Below are 17,554 nucleotides of genomic sequence, written 5' to 3' on the forward strand. Positions count from 1 at the left end.
CTTGGCAGGACGTCCAGCTTGTGGGAACCCAGACAGCCAGGAAACTTCCTTGATAACCTTTGACTCCCCTAGGACGCCCCTAGCCCCGAGCCAATCAGCCTTCAGTCCATACCCTAATTCTGCCCAAACACTTGGTTGCTGTAAATTTCGTAGTTTTTGCCTTTATAAGCCCTGTAGGAATCCAGCTCAGGGCTTCCTCCCTATCTCCACTGCGTCGGTGTAAGGGACGAGGCCCGAGTTGCAGCTCGCCTGAATAAAGCCTTGCTTTTGCATTTCGAAAGGTCGGGCTCTTGGTGGTCTTCTTGGTGGGTCTCTCTCGACTTGGGCATTACTCAGTTTAAAATACGTTAAGAGCTACATTTGCAGCTTTACATCGTTTCTCATAAATGACTGTTTTGGGTCCGATCTGATTGGGCCCCTGACAAGAAAAATGGCCCTGTTTTTAACAGTTCACTTCCTCTTAGCCATAAATGGTGAAATGCTGCTTAAGTCTATAATACAATTTCCTACTACAATCACTTCTTCAACTTTTAAAACCTTCGGAAAGTCTTTATAATCTAATTTCTGTGCACGAGATACGCAGCCATGAAAAACCAGTTTTAAGGTCTTAGTAAAAGCCGAAACCAAGCCTTTATTAACTGGGAGCGACTTGATCCCGGAAGTGCCATCTTGCCTCCGAATTCCCGCATTTTTCCTGGCTTCTGGCATTCAGAGATTCCGTCTTCGGTGAGCGTGGGCGAACCCCGAGCTTATGACTAGTTAGTTGCCATCAGCCCGGACTAAACCTGGGTTTCTTTTCCTCTCGGTTCCCCACGCCCAGGACCTGCTGTTTGTGCACACAGGCCCCGACCCTGGCTGCCTGCGCGCGCGCGCACACTGCGCCAAGTGCAGCTGGGGGCTCCGCCCCGCCCCTGCGCAAGGCTCGCCCCGCCCTCGGCTGCTTGCGCGCGTGCACACTGGGCCAAGCCAGGCCAGCCCCACTCCTAGCTGCACCGCACATTGGGCAGTGTGCAGATAGGCCCCGCCCCTCTGCGGAGACGCGCTTTGACGTCATCAGCGTATTCCGGGTGGGTCCCGTCGCTAAAGCTGTCAACTCCATTTTGCACCCAGAGACCGTCACGGATACCCGTGCGCTTCTCGAGGTTGCGTTACCAGCTTTGTCCCCTCGGCTTGGAGCCCTTGCCAGGACGGTAAGACGCGGGAGTCGCGGTCTCCGCTTCCCTGCCTTTGAGGCCGGCGTTGCTTTCCCCCTTCCCCTTTTGCTTTCCCGGTCGTGCTAGACGCGGCCTCTCCCCATCCTGGATCCGCAGCGGCGGCTGCGGTTAGCCCGGCCCGGCCGCCCCGCTGCGCTGCCGCCTGCGGGTCTGGGGGTGGCGCTCGCTGCGCCGGGCGCCCCGCTGCGCTGTCGCTCCTCCGAGCTAGCAGCCTGCGGGCGCCATGTTGTCTACCGCGGCCGAGCTCTGCAAGATGGCGGCGGGGCGGGGGCCGCGCTTTGCCCTGTGGCGAGAGGGACGCGGCTGTCGAGGATGGCGTTTGCTTGGCTTCTAGAACGTTCTTGATCTTGTCAGCGATAAACTCCGCGCTCCTTGGAGTCTTAAAGAGTCTAGTACTAGATACAGGAACACCGAGGAAAGGAACGACGTAGCTAGGAGGTGTCTTGTTTTCCTGTGTTTTTTTGGGGGGACGCGGCCTCTCCGCGTTGCCCGTGGCCTGGAATTGTAGCATCCATCCTCCTCTCCCCAGTCTTCCGACCCAACCCGGGGAGGAGTAGCCGGAACTACAAGCAGAGCCTCGCGGCACTGTACTTGAAGGAGCGAGGTGGGAGAAAGAAAGCCCATAGCTGTGCAGCTGATGAAAACTCACAAAGAGTGACCGCTTTTGAGTTGGAAGCTAGCTTTCCTGGGGAAAGTTGACACGTTAGACCTACTGTTCTCTGCGGTCCTGGTTGGGTGCAAGGGTAAAAGGATAGTGAGAAAATAGGGATTCTCTCCCCAGTTTTCTTTTTCCATTGACAATAAGTCTGGGTGCGACGTGGACACCCAGAATATAGGACAATGCAGTAACTATATTTTACCATCGATTTCAGATTGTATGAAAACCATTTTTGAGTCTTAATTTAGAAGAGTAATGTAACCAAACTCTTGTCCTTTTTTTTTTTTTTAAATCTTATGTAGATGAGACACTCAAGGAGAACTTACTGTCCTGACTGGGATGAGAGAGATTGGGATTGTGGAAAATGGAGAAGCAGCAGCAGTTACAAGAGAAAAAGGAGTTCGCATAGCAGTGCTCGGGAGAGCAAGCGCTGCAAATACAATCACTCTAAAACATCTGATAGGTAAGAAAGAATATTTAGTCGCAGTACTATTATAGTTGTTTTCTGATGGGTGTATGCCCGAGTTTCAAATTCCAGTACTGCCCCTCTCCCCTTTCCCCCATAAAAAATTGACCTGTGGATTTAGGTCAGGTTGGCTTGTCTGCCAAAGGACAAGAAGCCCTAGACTCTGGCCCCAGTTCTGGGAGAATGATAAAAGCTAGTATCAAGATAAATAACTATGATTCGTTCCGTTTCCAATGACCGGTTTTGATGTGTGATATTTGAAAACTTCTGGGGGTGGTATAAAATCTTCAAGAGTGGGGCTGGAAGTGTGGCTTGGTTGTAGAGTGTTTACCATGCATAAAGCCCTGAGTTTGATTCCTCAGTATCACATAAACAGAAAAGGTTGGAAGTGGCACTGTGGCTCAAGTGGTAGAGTCCTAGCCTTGAGCAAAAAGAAGCCCAGGGACAGTAGCCAGGCCCTAAGTTCAAGCCCCAGGACTAGCAAAAGAAAAAAAAAATCTTGAAGAGTACATGTATTTTTCAGGAGGTTACCGAAAGTCTAGAGGTGTGGCTCACTAGAAGAGAAACCTGTCTTATGTGAAACCTACCTCCCAACAACAAAAGTTTACTGAAAAGTTGGTGAATATTTAGCATTTATTTTTATATTTCTATAAAACAAAATATTTTTCTCTCTAGCTATTATATGGATAGCAGATCTATAAATGAGAGAGATTACTATAGTCGTCGCTACATTGATGAATATAGAAATGACTACAGTCAAGGATATGAACCAGGACATCACCATGGAGACCATGAAAGCAGATATCAGAACCATAGTAGCAAATCCTCTGGTAGAAGTGGACGAAGTAGTTATAAAAGTAAACATAGGACTCACCACAGTACTTCGCATCATCATTCACATGGGGTATGCAAACTTATTTAAAATTTTTTGAAAGTTTGATTTCTCATATAGAACAGGAAATTTAATTTGGGAAACTTCTGATTAAGATACAAATCATCTCAACTTTAACTTGCAGGGTTCTGTGTTTGTGCAATGGATAGGAAATTTGAAATTGGGTACATATTTAGTTACATAACTAAATAATTTAATTTACTAATTGTCATTCCACTGGAATAGTGGAGTAACAGAGTTGAAATGTTGAAAGGTTTTTAATGATACTAAAAGCCTGTTTGTCATGCCTTATCACTGAAGTGAAACATTTAATTTTATGATTGAGGATTAGTGTGTCTGTTTAACTACTATGTTTTCTAATCCCTTTCTCACTAAGCAAACTCAACAGATTTGAACTGAGTCATGAATTAATTTGGAGATCAGATAATATTTAAAATGTTACAGTATTACAGTGTACCAAATGTCTTTTCCTCCCGAAAACTAGTAGGACTATGATTTTATTTACTGTCTTAATATTTGTTTTCTTACATTAAGTGGGAAATCTTAATTTGGCCACAGTCTACTTTGATGAGTAAATAGTACATCCTACAATTTTGCAGCATTAAATTTGGGACACTAGAAACTTAAAATTATGGTTCAGTAAATGCTACAGCTAAGCATTTTTTTTAAAAAGAAAAACAATTGTATTTATGTTTTGTTGACTTACACTTTGAGTATCTTATCTGAAAATCTGTTCCTTGCCATGTTTTTCTCCTGTTAACATAAACTATGTGCCCTGTGAATTTCTGGGGACTGAATTTGAAATTGCTCCTGCCAACCGTTTGTGGCCTGGCGCGTATCTGAATGCCTGAATATCTCCCCGCTGAATGAATTTCGTATTCTGCCCTGAATTCACTCGGGTATATTGATTGGCTGGATGATCTTGGTGCCGCCCACTTGACGTTTCCAGAAGAGTCACCGAAGGAAAAGAACCAGGAGTGTAGAGGATGATGAGGAGGGTCACCTGATCTGTCAGAGTGGAGACGTACTAAGTGCAAGATGTATAGAATATTTTTCAACACTTATTAACTTTTCAGATAACATTATATATAGATTAAGATTTCAGGGATTTGGAAATCTTTTCTTTCTCTGTTCTTTTGTTTTGTTTTTCCCTTTCTTTTGGTGGGGGGATTGTGTTTTTTGCTTTCTTTAGAATGTTAATGTTATACAGACTTCCAGAATAGTAAGTCAAGTTAATGAACTTAGCCTAAGAATGAAATTAGACCTAAAAATAGTAATGTTTTTTGATGGTGTTGACCAATAGAATAAATACCTAGTTGATAGGAAAAGTATAGCATCGCCTAGAATAATCTACATTGATAGCATTTGATATGATTAAGTACATTGTTTCCACTTCTTAAGATAACTGAGTTTTAATTCTCTTTTAGATGAAATTGTTGACACTTTAGGTGAAGGAGCTTTTGGGAAAGTCGTGGAATGCATCGATCATAAAGCGTAAGTTTGTTGTTTTTTATAAAGCGTAAGTTTTAAATAGTTGCAGTAAGTGGTGCATATAGCTTCTGGGATGCATTTTAAGGCAGAGGCCCTAGGATTAATCCCCAACTTCAGAAATTGGCAAGGAGGTGGTTATGCCATTGTTTTTATGCTTTCAGTATTTTAAAAGCAATTTTTTTTTTTTTTTGGCCTGTCCCTGGGGCTTGAACTCTGGGTCTGGGTGTTGTCCTTTGCCCAAGGTGAACGTTCTACCACTTAAGTCACAGCTCCACTTGCAGCTTTTTTGAGTTGTTTATTGGAGATAAGAGTCTCAGGGTGTTTCAGGCTTTGAGCCACATCCTCCTGTGTGAACCACCAATGCCAGCTCTAAATTTCTATATCTCATCAATGAATGCCTCACATCTGTGATCTTAGCTACTTAAGAGACTGATTGAGGATCATGGTTTGAAGCCAGTCCTGGCAGAAAAGTCTTGAGACTACCTCTAATCAGGAAAAGGAAGAACTGGAGATGTGGCTCAAGTGGTAGAGGATCTACCTAGGTCAAGAAAGTCCCTCTACTATCAAAAATTGCAAATTGTATTATCCTAGCATGGTTGTTAAATTCAAACTTGTCATATATTATTTAGTAGAAGGACCACTCACTTAAGTGATGATTGTCATTTGTTTTTGGGTTTTTGAGACAGGGTCTCTGGGGAACCCAGACTGCTTCCAAACTTGTAATCTATTTTTAAATTGCAGCAACTTTTTCTGTTTTTCAGTTTTGCACAGTAACAAGTTGACTTTAGTTAGGAGAGAGTACCCCAAAGGTGAACCATAACTTTTAGAAAACACGATAGATCAACAGTAGTAGAAGAAAGTGGTAGAAAAATGGAATTTGATATTACATTTGCCATTTTTAACAGATAGATGTATTTTATTTAACAGGGGAGGTAAACATGTAGCAGTGAAAATAGTTAAAAATGTGGATAGATATTGTGAGGCTGCTCGCTCAGAAATTCAAGTTCTAGAACACTTAAATACAACGGACCCTCACAGTACTTTGTAAGTATCCAATTGTAATTTCTAAAATAGCCTTAGGTAGATGAGAAGTGTGAGAGACTATACTCAATTATTTTCCTGTGTTTGTAGTCGCTGTGTCCAGATGTTGGAGTGGTTTGAACATCATGGTCACATTTGCATCGTGTTTGAACTGCTGGGACTTAGTACTTATGACTTCATTAAGGAAAATGGTTTTCTGCCATTTCGACTGGATCATATCAGGAAGATGGCATATCAAATATGCAAATCTGTAAATTGTAAGTTTGAGACTTGTGTCAGAATAATTCAAATCTCTGAAAAAGAAAAACCAGTATGTCTGGGGCTGTAGCTCATTGGTACAACATATGCAAGACCCTGGCTTGCATGGACACTAGTGGTGTAACTCAGTAGTAGAGTACTTGCCTTGCATGTATAGGCCCTGTCTTCAGGCCTCATCACTGAAAAATAAAACATGTATAAAGGGCTGGGAATGTGCCTTAGTGGTAGAGTACTTGCCTAGCATGCATGCATGAAGCCCTGGGTTCGATTCCTTGGTACCACATACACAGCTGGAAGTGTCTATACTGGTATGTTTGAAGAAGGGAAAAAATGGTGAGATGAGTGTGGATCTCCCCAAGAGAGTGCCTGCCTAATAAACTCAAGACTCTTGAGTTCAAATACTTGGATCACCAGATGATAACAAGGTGTTGGATGATCTTTAGTATTTCAGTCAGCAGTCTATTCAACACACAAAAACATTAAAGATGACAACCTTTGTTTTCCAAGATTTTTCATCTCTGCTTAGTTTTCAGTGGACATCGTAGGGTATTTTGGTTTTGTTATCCTTTTGAAATACTGTTTGAACTCACTGGCACTTTCTGTTCAGGCATTTTACCATTTGAGTCAGTATCCCACCTGTTTTTGCTTGAGTTATTTTTTTTAGGTAGGGTCTTCTTGTTTGGAATATCCTCTGCTTACTCCTACCTTTGTGTCCCAATAGCTTGAATTACAGATAGGAGACACCTGTGGACTTTTCAAGGCAGGTATTAGATCTTACTCCTTGGTGGTTTTCTGTAAGAATGATGTTATTAAGAAGTATCATGTTTTGTTTTTTCCTTCTTGTAGCTTTTGGCGGTTATTTGATTTTCAGTTTTTAGGATAGGGTCTCTCTTTGGAACACAGACTGCTTTCTGGATAACAGCAACTTTTTGTTTCATTTTTCAGTTTTGCACAGTAACAAATTGACTCATACAGACTTAAAGCCTGAAAACATCTTATTTGTGCAATCTGACTATACAGAGTCATATAACCCCAAAATGGTAAGTCTTCAATGATAGGACCTCAAGTGAATATTTAGTGCTTTTGTCTTTATATTTTGTCTTTATAACCACGATTTATGGTTTTTCAGAAACGTGATGAACGTACTCTAATTAATCCAGATATTAAAGTTGTTGACTTTGGAAGTGCAACATATGATGATGAACATCACAGCACCTTAGTATCTACAAGACATTATAGAGCACCTGAAGTTATTTTAGGTTAGTATTCATAAATGGTCTTGAGAATCTTCATTTACTATAAACAGGTAAAATTTATAGGTTTAGGGATTTTTTTGTGTGGTAGTAGTATGTTTAAATCTCCCTTTTTAAAATGAGTCCAAAGAAACTCTGGGACCTGAGAAAAGTGGGTTAAGTTTTCTAGGACAGTTCGCATATTTTAATTCAGTAATTCATTGTTTAACTCTGAAATGTGTTCTAAGAGATGAGATAACATGAGCCATGCCTCGAATAATGGTTTTCTGCTTGTAGTAGTTCACACTTTAATCCCAGCTACATATCCCAGATATTTGATGTACATTTAGTTTTTCCACAGTATAGTTCTTACTTTGTAGGTTAGGACATTGGGACTTGCATAACAAAATTTCCAGTGTCACTGGTCCCAAAATTAAACCAGACTTGAACCCAGATATTTCAGTAGTCGTATTACAAAACTACTGTGCTGCGTTTTATCTGATTCCTTTAGGACCCCTCTACCTAATAAATAGGATGCTTTTTTGTTAACTGTTAAAGTCTGTAAGAAGTACTTAGAATTTTTGACTTAACATTGTAATTTGTTTTGCAGCCCTAGGGTGGTCCCAGCCCTGTGATGTATGGAGTATAGGGTGCATTCTTATTGAATATTATCTTGGATTTACAGTATTTCCAGTAAGTTATATATCTGTCTTAATGGTTTTCAACAACAGAATTGCTTTATTATGAATGCTTTAATTCAAGGTATAAATACATACACTTACTATAGGTTTTATATTTTTAGTTCAGATAAAGGTAAGTATAAAGTAAAAAGCATGTTACGTATATATTCTGAATTATTTCATGTACATTACATGTAGAGTCTATTTGTATAGAGAGAGCTTGTTCTATTTTTTTTCAGTTGTGGGACTTGAACTCAGGGCTTTGGGCGCTATCCCTGAGCTCTTTTTGCTCAAGACTAGTGTGTTCGCACTTTGAGCCACAGCACCACTTTGGGTTTTTTAGTGGTTAATTGGATGTAAGTCTCACGGACTTTTATGCCTGGGCTGGCTTGGAATCACGATCCTCAGATCTAAACATCCTTAATAGTCACTTTTTTTTAAAGTAGTCACCTTCTTATGAGTTCTAAGTTTTTTGCCCTGATAATTGGAACTGATGTTAAATGAGAATGATGTACAGAGATAACAGTTAAGAAAGTTCTTTTTTTTTTTTTCTGTAGACCCATGACAGTAAGGAACACTTAGCAATGATGGAACGAATTCTTGGACCTCTACCAAAACATATGGTACAGAAAACAAGGTATATTTATTTTAAAACGTAATGCTACGCTTAATTCTGTGGTAATGATTAGAATTTTTTGTATCTAGTTGTAGTGATACGCACACATTTTTACTCCCAGCACAGGGAGGATTTCTGATTCAACACATAGTGGGACCTTAGTTCAAAAAAATTTTTTTTTACAAAGACCATTATATAAAAAGTTTCTTAAGGTAAGTAACAAACTTTCTGGGAAGTAGATAACTTACATTTTAATCTCTAGTATAGTATTAATGTATGATCTCTAAAAGTACAGTAACCTATACAACCAGTCACCTTTACTAAACGTTAGAAATGCTGGGGATCAGTGTTATGAACGTGAGTGAATATTAACTTTTTAGGAAACGTAAATATTTCCACCATGATCGACTAGACTGGGATGAACACAGTTCTGCTGGAAGATACGTTTCACGGCGCTGTAAACCTCTAAAGGTAAGCCTAGAATATTGCCTGAATAATAATAGACCTTGATTGCCCTAGGGTTTTTTGTGCACATTAGTTGCAGAGAGAGGGGTTTTTATTGTGAAATTTCCATCTATGCATACAATGAACACCATCAGGGACATTCTCCTTATTTTTACATATGCATAGAAAGTACTTCTCTTCCCTCATTGGGGCTTGAACCCAAGACATAGCAGTTTATGGATAACCTTCTTTCCTGTTTTTCTTTTTGTTAATTTTTTGCCAGTCCTGGGGCTTAGATTCAAGGCCTGAGCACTGTCCCTGGCTTCTTTTTGCCCAAGGCTAATGCTCTGCCACTTAAGGCACAGCACCATTTCTGGCTTTTTCTCTATATATGGTGCTGAGGAATTGAATCCAGGGCTTCATGTATGCAAGGCAAGCACTCTACCACTAGGCCATATTCTCAGTCCATGAGAACTAATAACAGTAAAAGATAGGAAAGGCTGTTAAATGTGCTTCTCTTTTTCCTTTCAGGAATTCATGCTTTCTCAGGATGCTGAACATGAGCTTCTTTTTGACCTTATTCAGAAAATGTTAGAGTATGATCCAGCCAGAAGAATTACTCTCAAAGAAGCTCTAAAGCATCCTTTTTTTTACCCGCTAAAAAAACATGCATAAGTTTGTAATTATATATATAGTTCTCTTGAAGAGATTGTATAGACTGCATCAGTCTGGTTTTTGAGTTTTGTACAGCTTTGTGAATTTCTAACTTTTTTCTATTGTGTTTATTTTGGATAATTCGGTATGTTATATGTACATAGCTAAGTAATCTTTCAGTAATTATGATTTCCTCAGAATAAATTATGTTTATGAAATTTATATGAATCTGTTTGGTTTTTGTAACAATTTTTATTCCTAGCCCTTCTCACTAAAGGATGAATGTAATTTTGGGGGAAAAAATGGAATTAGGACTTCTTATGACATATGAAATCACAATAAAGGTGACAAAGGTTTAGCCAAGAATATTTCCTTTCTTGATTCTTGGTAAGGTTGAATATCATGTGCACATCTCTTCAGTGGGATTCTACAAATAACTGTTCTTGGGTTTTTTTTTCTTTTGTTGTGAGGGTTGAACTCAGAGCCTGGATTTTTTTTTCTTTTCTTTTTTTTTTTTTTTTGCCAGTCCTGGGGCTTGTACTCAGGGCCTGAGCACTGTCCCTGGCTGCTTCTTTTGCTCAAGGCTAGCACTCTACCACTTGAGCCACAGCGCCACTTCTGGCCATTTTCTGTATCTGCTGAGGAAATCAAACCCAGGGCTTCATGTATACAAGGCACTCTTGCCACTAGGCCATATTCCCAGCCCTCTATAGTCATTTTTTGGCTCTTGTGTTTTGTTTTTAAAAAAATTAAAATGCAGTTAAGCCTGTGAGGTTTTTGTGTTTTATTTTTTGCCAGTCCTTGGGCTTGGAACTTGGGCCCTGAGCACTGTCCCTGGTTTCTTTTGCTCAAGACTAGCACTCATTGAATTATATCACCCCTTCTTGCTTTTTCTCTTTAGGTGGTGCTAAGAATTGAACCCAGGGCTTCATACATACTAGGCAAGCATTCTACCACTAAGCCACATTCTGAGCCCCAAACCTAAGATTTTAAGCATATTTGTAGACCCCTTGAGAAATCCTCTCATTGCCAAGATAAGGATAACTAGAACTACAGTACCAACACTAAAATTTTAGCCTTTACTGCAAGTGAATTTGCAGGATTATTTCCTTGCTTGCCTCCGTAAAACCAATGAGAGCTGGGCATTAGTGGCTCATGAAGCTAAAATTTTAAGGTGGAGATTCAAAGTCAGCCTAGGCAGAAAAATCCAAAACCCAGCAAAAATGCTAGAGTAGAGAGGTTTGGGCCAAGTAGAACATAAGTCGTGAGTTAAGAAGCCAAGTGAGGGCTGGGCATGTGGCTTAGAGAGTACTTGCCTAGCGTGCATGAAGCCCTGGGTTCGATTCCTCAGCACCACATAAACAGAAAGCCACAGGTAGTGCTATGTGTGGCCCAAGTGGTTGAGTGCCAGCCATAAGCAAAAAAGCTCAGAGATAGTGCCCAGGTCCTGAGGTCAAGCCCAAGGACTCGCAAAAAATAAAAGCTTAGCATCAGTGGTCAGTGGCTCATGCCTTTAATCCTAGCTACCCAGGAGGCTGAGACTTGAGGATTGTGGTTTGAAGCCAGACCTGATAGGAAACAGACAATCTCCAATAAAGCAGGAAGTGGCTGGTACTGTGGCTCAATGGTAGAGTGCTAGCCTTGAGGAAAAGAAGCTTTGGGACAGCACCTACAGTCCTGAACTCAAACCCTGGGAGTTGAAAAGAAAAAAGCCAAGGGGAACACAGTGGCCGAGTTCAACCCCCAGTAGCACACACAGAGAAAAGATAACTATTGGAAAGTTACATAATATGTTAGTATATAAAAATGTTTGAATATAGCCTAGAGTGTCTACATGAATTATTCTGTGATAAGGGCAAATATATCCTAACTAGTCTTTGATTTCCAGTCATTTTCATATATAATTAACTGCTATAAGATTTGGTATATTCATAATCCCATTTATCAGTAAATTTTATCATTAAAGTTGGTTATAATTGTAATTTTTTTTTCGTAAAAAATACCGGTTACGTTTTGAAATGTTTAAATGGATGATTTAAACCTTCTTAGGGAGCTGGGGATATGGCCTAGTGGCAAGTGCTTGCCTCATATACATGAGGCCCTGGGTTCGATTCCCAAGCACTACATATACAGAAAATGGCCAGAAGTGGCGCTGTGGCTCAAGTGGCAGAGTGCTAGCCTTGAGCAAAAAGAAGCCAGGGACAGTGCTCAGGCCGAGTCCAAGCCCCAGGACTGGCCCCCCCCCCAAAAAAAAAAAAAACCTTCTTAGGTTGCAAGAGATGGCAAACTTAAAATATTTGTTATAAAGGTGATGTACAGAGGGGTTAGATAAATCAGATAAGGACTAGATTGCAGACTAAAGAGTTTGCTTCACTCTGGAATTCCAGAGGAAGTCTGTAAAGAGGAATACTCCCTTATAGAGAGTACCTATAACGATAGGTGATAAAGGGAGTGGAGAATATGGGCCATCAATGCAGCAGTGTGTTAAAACTCATTTTGCCAGGCTAGGAATATGAATATGGCCTAGTGGCAAAAGTGCTTGCCTGGTATACATGAAGCCCTGGGTTCGATTCCCCACCACCACATATATAGAAAACGGCCAGAAGTGGCGCTGTGGCTCAAGTGGCAGAGTGCTAGCCTTGAGCAAAAAGAAGCCAGGGACAGTGCTCAGGCTCTGAGACCAAGCCCAAGGACTGGCAAAAAAAACAACAAAACCAAGCTCATTTTGTCCAGGCACCTGTGGCTCACACCTGTGATCCTAGCTCCTCAGGAGGCTGAGATCTAAGTATGGGTCACAGCTAGCCTGGGCAGAAAAGTCTGTGGGACGCATCTCCAATTATTCACCAAAAAGTGGGAAATGGAGCTGTGGCTTAAGTGGTGGAACACTAGCTTTTAGCTTATAAAGCTAGTGGAAAGCACCAAGAACCCTGAGTTAAGCCATAGTACTGGCATACAAAGAAAAAATGCTTCCATGTGTATATATATGCATAAAATACTTTCAAAAAGTTACCTTTAGTAAAATCTACAATATATGCTATGCCATCATTTCTCAGGACATGGGCAAGCTACCTTCTCAGATCGTTAGTCCTCACACCCACCAGATACAATCCATCTTAGGTCAGATTCCCTCCTAAGTGATGATTCATTACCATGAGGTCATTCCATTATCTACTTAACATTTCAACAGCCTCTTTCATATAGTTTTACTTTGTATCAGTGTGACAAAATAACTTTTAAGATCTTAAAAAGTCTATTATAAATACTTCTTACAGATTCTGTGGTTCAAGTGGTAAAGTGCCAGACTTGAGTGACTGCATATTCAAGCTATTACATGCAAGTCCACCTACACACACACACACACACATACTCCTTTCCTTAGTATTATACTTCATGATACTGAAAGATAATCAAAAATTAAAACATCCTATCAAGGCCATACAGGAATGTATGTACTGACCTCCTTGACATGATTAGCAACAGTATATGAGAAAAATTTAACTCCAAACTTTGGCATCTATTTTACAACTGAGTTTTAGTTCCCATTAAGAACTCTGGTGTTGGGCTGGGGATATAGCCTAGTGGCAAGAGTGCCTGCCTCAGATACACGAGGCCCTAGGTTCGATTCCCCAGCACCACATATACAGAAAACGGCCAGAAGCGGCGCTGTGGCTCAAGTGGCGGAGTGCTAGCCTTGAGCGGGAAGAAGCCAGGGACAGTGCTCAGGCCCTGAGTCCAAGGCCCAGGACTGGCCAAAAAAAAAAAAAAAAAAAAAAAACAACTCTGGTGTTCACTAGTAAAAATTCTGGTGAGTCTTCAATGGTTTTTTTTAGATTAGGAGAAACCCAAATGATTCTTCCTAATGACAAACTTAAAATCAAACAATCCATAAGTGGTCCAAAGCCAATGGTGAATGTCTGGCCTATGGTGGGATATGGTACTAAGCCTAAGGTGGAAAGATCCTAATATGCAGAAAAATTTCTTGTGATCCTTACAGAAAAATATTGTCTTACACCAGAGGCATCAAAGCATGTCAGTAGTACTTCCCGTTTTAACAAGATATAAATGATAGAATGCATTGTTATTGCTAACTTCACAGAGGCCAAAAACGCTTCTTGCATGTACAAAGCAGACACTACATACACAGCATATCTCTATTAAAATTTATTGGAGGTTCTATTAGGGAAAATAAAAAGGTTTCTTGGAGTACTGATAATGGAAAAAGCTCGAGAAACACTGAATTATAAATTAGTATTTGGTCACATGCAGTCCTCCTCACCAACACCATTATGCTACGTTGATCTGTTCTGTTGCATTTCTGCTATATGGAATTTTTAAACTATCTCTAGGATAATACTCCCAGTGTAAGATGAAGAAATTTATGATCAGCTCTAAATACATTATAATATCCAAGAGGTTCCATTAGGAAAATTAATGAACATTTACCCAATCATAATTAAAAGTACAGTCTTAATGTCTATATTAAGAATTACATATCGAAGGCAAAGGTTGGCAATGGCAGCCAACTTCTAAAATTATCACTTAAAATTTAAAATGAAAATCATTTTATAAAGCATTCTTTCTTTACATTGTAATAGGTGATGTATCCATTTACTAAATACTGTAGTAAGTAAATATTACTGTGTCACGAAGAAAAGAAATCATGATCAAAGATCATTGTGTAGTTCTGGAAGACTATACACAGTATATAATAAGACGGCACACCTTGGACGGCAGCAACATGCAATGAATTGGCTGTAGAAATGTCAAGGTAGTTGTGGCTACATCATAATTCTGTGTAGGTGGTTTACAGTTTGGAGTTACAGGATGAAAGGAGTTGTTCTTTAATGATTATAAAGACATCTGGCCATTCAACATACAATACACCATTAGGTCTTAAAACGAAATTTATGTTAAAAAGAAAAAGACTGATGTAAAAAACCTAAATGTAAGGATGGACTTTATTTAAAAAAAAAAAGTCTTTTGAGGACTACAAATTACAAAGTAAAAGCAGATTACTACATAGAAATCTAGTAAATACATTTTGCCTGTGCATGAAAACTTTATCAAAGTTATTCACTTAACAAATTCACCCCAGTCACAATGTTATCAATTAAAATTCTCTTAAGATACCGTATCTTTATTTCAAATTATATTACACGTTATTCCCTCAAGGTGAACTTTTAAACACCAAACTAATGAATGGTACCTTCAAAGGGGCAATTTCCACTACGTCCCTGGATGGCATTATTCTAGGCTATTTTTCTCTTTTTTGCCAATTAAAAACCTTCAAAAAAATTTAGCATGCCTTTAACACGCAAATATTTGGCTAGATTTCCCCCCATATTGACTACATTTACAGATAGATAACAAGAAGAGATGAAAATTAAAAGGCAACCATTAAAATAAATGGATCCATTATTTAGAAGATATATTTGGCTGTGGCAATAAAAAAAATGGCAATGAGAGGGTATGTTAATAACCAGGTGCTTGAGGCATTATTGAAAATGGTAATAGAATGAAGCCTGTCCAGGAAGACCAAGTGGGAATACATAGTTACATTGCACTTCATTCTTTACAAATATTCTAAACCAATAGGAAATACAAGTCATATTTAGATCCTCAATTAGAACATGCTGATCCTTAGCATTTAACAATTTTTACTGGCGTTTAATACAGCAGTCATTTCCTTACAACCCTTTACAGGTTCTTTCATATCAATTTAAGTATATTCTGAGCATAAAATATTTTAACTGATAAAGACTTCTCTAATGTATATATTTGAAAATGCTTATATGAAAAGAATAGCCATTTGCTTTGCCTGAACGATTTAAGCTGAATGCAGAAGTTTCTCAGCGGGAAAAAGCTCAACTTTCTCTTCTTCCCATCACCTCTGCCACATATGATTTCTCAAACTTCTCAAGTTTGTTCTCTATACCTTCACTGAGGATAAAAACCAGAGAGCAAACAACCTAGGGGCACCTGGGGTTCAAAAGACAAGAATATGGTAACACACAGCAATGGTCCCAATATTCAGGGATCATATTAATATGGGTTCACTTATCATGTAGATTTTCCTTGATGAACAGGGCTCTGGGCATACCAAATTATCACACAAATCATTGCCTTTTGAGACTTTGGATACTTTTATAGTTTAATTTGCAAAACAGAATTTTTCTAACAAATTATTTTTAACCAAATCATATCTTGAAAACTGTTGTATAGAAAAACCCAGGGAATAAAGAAGTCTTCATTGTGGAAGGCCTTAAATTACATTATTACAGTAGAAAATACAGGAGGTAGAAGATAACTGAAAAAAAAAAAAAAACTGAAGCAACATTAGATTCAAATCTACAGCTCCTGTAGCTACTTAAAACATGGTTTTAGAAACTAAATCCAACATTTCCAGTAACCATAGAAACAGTTAAAATAAATTTGCCATGAAAGCCCTTATATCATGCTTGATATAGGGAGGTAGGAAGATGTAAGAACCAGGACACATGAGACGTGACATTTATCTACAACTCCTGTTTGCTTTACTGAGGATGGAGTTTCAAAATTCAGTCACCTTCTTCAGCTTCAGACTCAGACTCTAGAAAAAAGGAAAAAGGTAGTCAAGCATTATCTATCTGAACATAAAAGTTGCCAAGGTTAGTTTATATTTGTCAAAATAAAGTCTCAGCCAGTATGAAGCCAGCCCAGGACCCCTGGCAGCAAGTCCTGTGAAAATGCTAAGGGACAGCATTTAGGCCCTACGTTCAAGCAGAAGTAATGGTGTGTGCACACACGCGCGCACGCACACACAGTCTCTACTGTGTGCAAAAAGTGGTTGACAAGCCCAAAGTACACAGCTTGTGTGGGCACACATCCAGCACATTAAAATGTTTCCAGTCACTGCACAAATGACAACACTCACCTTCTTCAGCGTTTTTGAGCCATTCTACGAACTTTTTCATTTGCTCGAGGAAGACACTTTTCCCCTTGGCAACGTGTGCGTCTTTATACCACTTCAGAATCGGCTCTTCACTCAGGACTTCCGCTACGAAGAAGAGCAAACCACGACACTGGTGAGTTTTAACTCATTTCTTCACCTCAGGAAACTTACAACTTCTAAGGTACTAAGTCCTGCTCTGCTTGGCAAATATCCTCTTGGAAAACAAATTTTAGTTTCTTCAACAACTTATTTCAAGAAGAGAAACAAAATCCGTATGAAACTTACAAAATCAAAACAAAGTCTTGCTATTTCCTATGATAGTACAGACTAGCCTCAAACTTACAATTCTTGCCTCGGCATCTGAGTCATTTGAGATTTGACTTTCAACTTTTATCAACTTGTTACCAATGCATGAACCTAAACTAATTAAAGGGAAAATGTAATAAACAAATGAAGTATTTCTTCCAAGTCCATTGTCTTTGCCTTCATCCTCCACTCCCCCCAACCCCCCCAGGAGACCGCTCACAGGCCTGGAGACACTCTTTGTTTTTACTGGAGAGAAATGGTACTGACATCTTCTGGACAGAAACCCAAAATGCTGTTATATTACAGTCTATGAAAACTACAGAGCAGGCACAAAGGGCTCGCTGGTTCCATGTTTGTAATGGTAAGGTTGAGAAACCTTGTATTAAACCAGTAGGGATATCAGACAGATTATACCTAACATTTTTAGGTAGAAAAATTAAACTTTTTGATTTTCAAAACCCTTTTACTTTACAATAACTGGTATGTGGACTTTCTGAGTTAATAACCCAATTTAAAAAATAATTTGGGGCAGTACTTGAGTTTGAACTTAAGACCTTGTACTTGCTACTAAGCCTTTCTTTTTCTTTTTTTTTTTTGGCCAGTCCTGGGCCTTGGACTCAGGGCCTGAGCACTGTCCCTGGCTTCTTCCCGCTCAAGGCTAGCACTCTGCC

General features: G+C 39.6%; 2 protein-coding genes across 5 annotated transcripts in view; one reads left to right on the forward strand and one right to left on the reverse strand.

Annotated features, from left to right (window-relative positions):
• Positions 1-1,045: 1,045 nt before the first annotated feature.
• On the forward strand, positions 1,046-9,868 carry Clk1 (CDC like kinase 1). 2 transcript variants are annotated; one of them, XM_048344994.1, is made up of 13 exons: positions 1,046-1,190; positions 2,175-2,335; positions 3,014-3,242; positions 4,180-4,270; positions 4,658-4,724; positions 5,649-5,765; positions 5,853-6,019; positions 6,966-7,060; positions 7,150-7,279; positions 7,863-7,945; positions 8,490-8,569; positions 8,929-9,019; positions 9,524-9,868. In XM_048344994.1, exons 2-13 carry the CDS (start codon positions 2,175-2,177, stop codon positions 9,665-9,667), a joined length of 1,455 nt encoding a protein of 484 aa, XP_048200951.1. In that variant the 5' UTR covers positions 1,046-1,190; the 3' UTR covers positions 9,668-9,868. The 2 variants fall into 2 exon arrangements, with proteins under 2 accessions (XP_048200951.1, XP_048200952.1); XM_048344995.1 differs by lacking the exons at positions 1,046-1,190; positions 2,175-2,335; positions 4,180-4,270 and having other exon boundaries at positions 3,104-3,242.
• The window catches only part of Bzw1 (basic leucine zipper and W2 domains 1), a 28,704-nt gene continuing 13,332 nt past the window's right edge, over positions 2,183-17,554 (reverse strand). For 2 of the 3 annotated variants that reach the window (XM_048344996.1, XM_048344997.1), the window contains 2 exons: positions 16,560-16,682; positions 13,795-16,235 (listed from right to left, as the gene is read on the reverse strand). In XM_048344996.1, the coding sequence (XP_048200953.1) occupies positions 16,204-16,235; positions 16,560-16,682 (155 nt within the window). In that variant the 3' untranslated portion in view covers positions 13,795-16,203. Of the gene's footprint in view, positions 2,203-13,794; positions 16,236-16,559; positions 16,683-17,554 lie in introns of those variants that run through there. The other variant, XR_007210739.1, reaches the window with a different exon arrangement.

This window comes from Perognathus longimembris, chromosome 4, assembly GCF_023159225.1.
Source record: "Perognathus longimembris pacificus isolate PPM17 chromosome 4, ASM2315922v1, whole genome shotgun sequence".
Lineage (NCBI taxonomy): Eukaryota > Metazoa > Chordata > Mammalia > Rodentia > Heteromyidae > Perognathus > Perognathus longimembris.

Coding starts and splice junctions, on each gene's coding strand:
- Clk1 (XM_048344994.1), top strand. CDS start 2,175: ATGAGACACTCAAGGAGAACTTACTGTCCTGACTGGGATGAGAGAGAT. Junction 4,725..5,648: donor GAATGCATCGATCATAAAGC/GTAAGTTTGTTG, acceptor TTTATTTAACAG/GGGAGGTAAACATGTAGCAG. Junction 9,020..9,523: donor GGCGCTGTAAACCTCTAAAG/GTAAGCCTAGAA, acceptor TTTTCCTTTCAG/GAATTCATGCTTTCTCAGGA.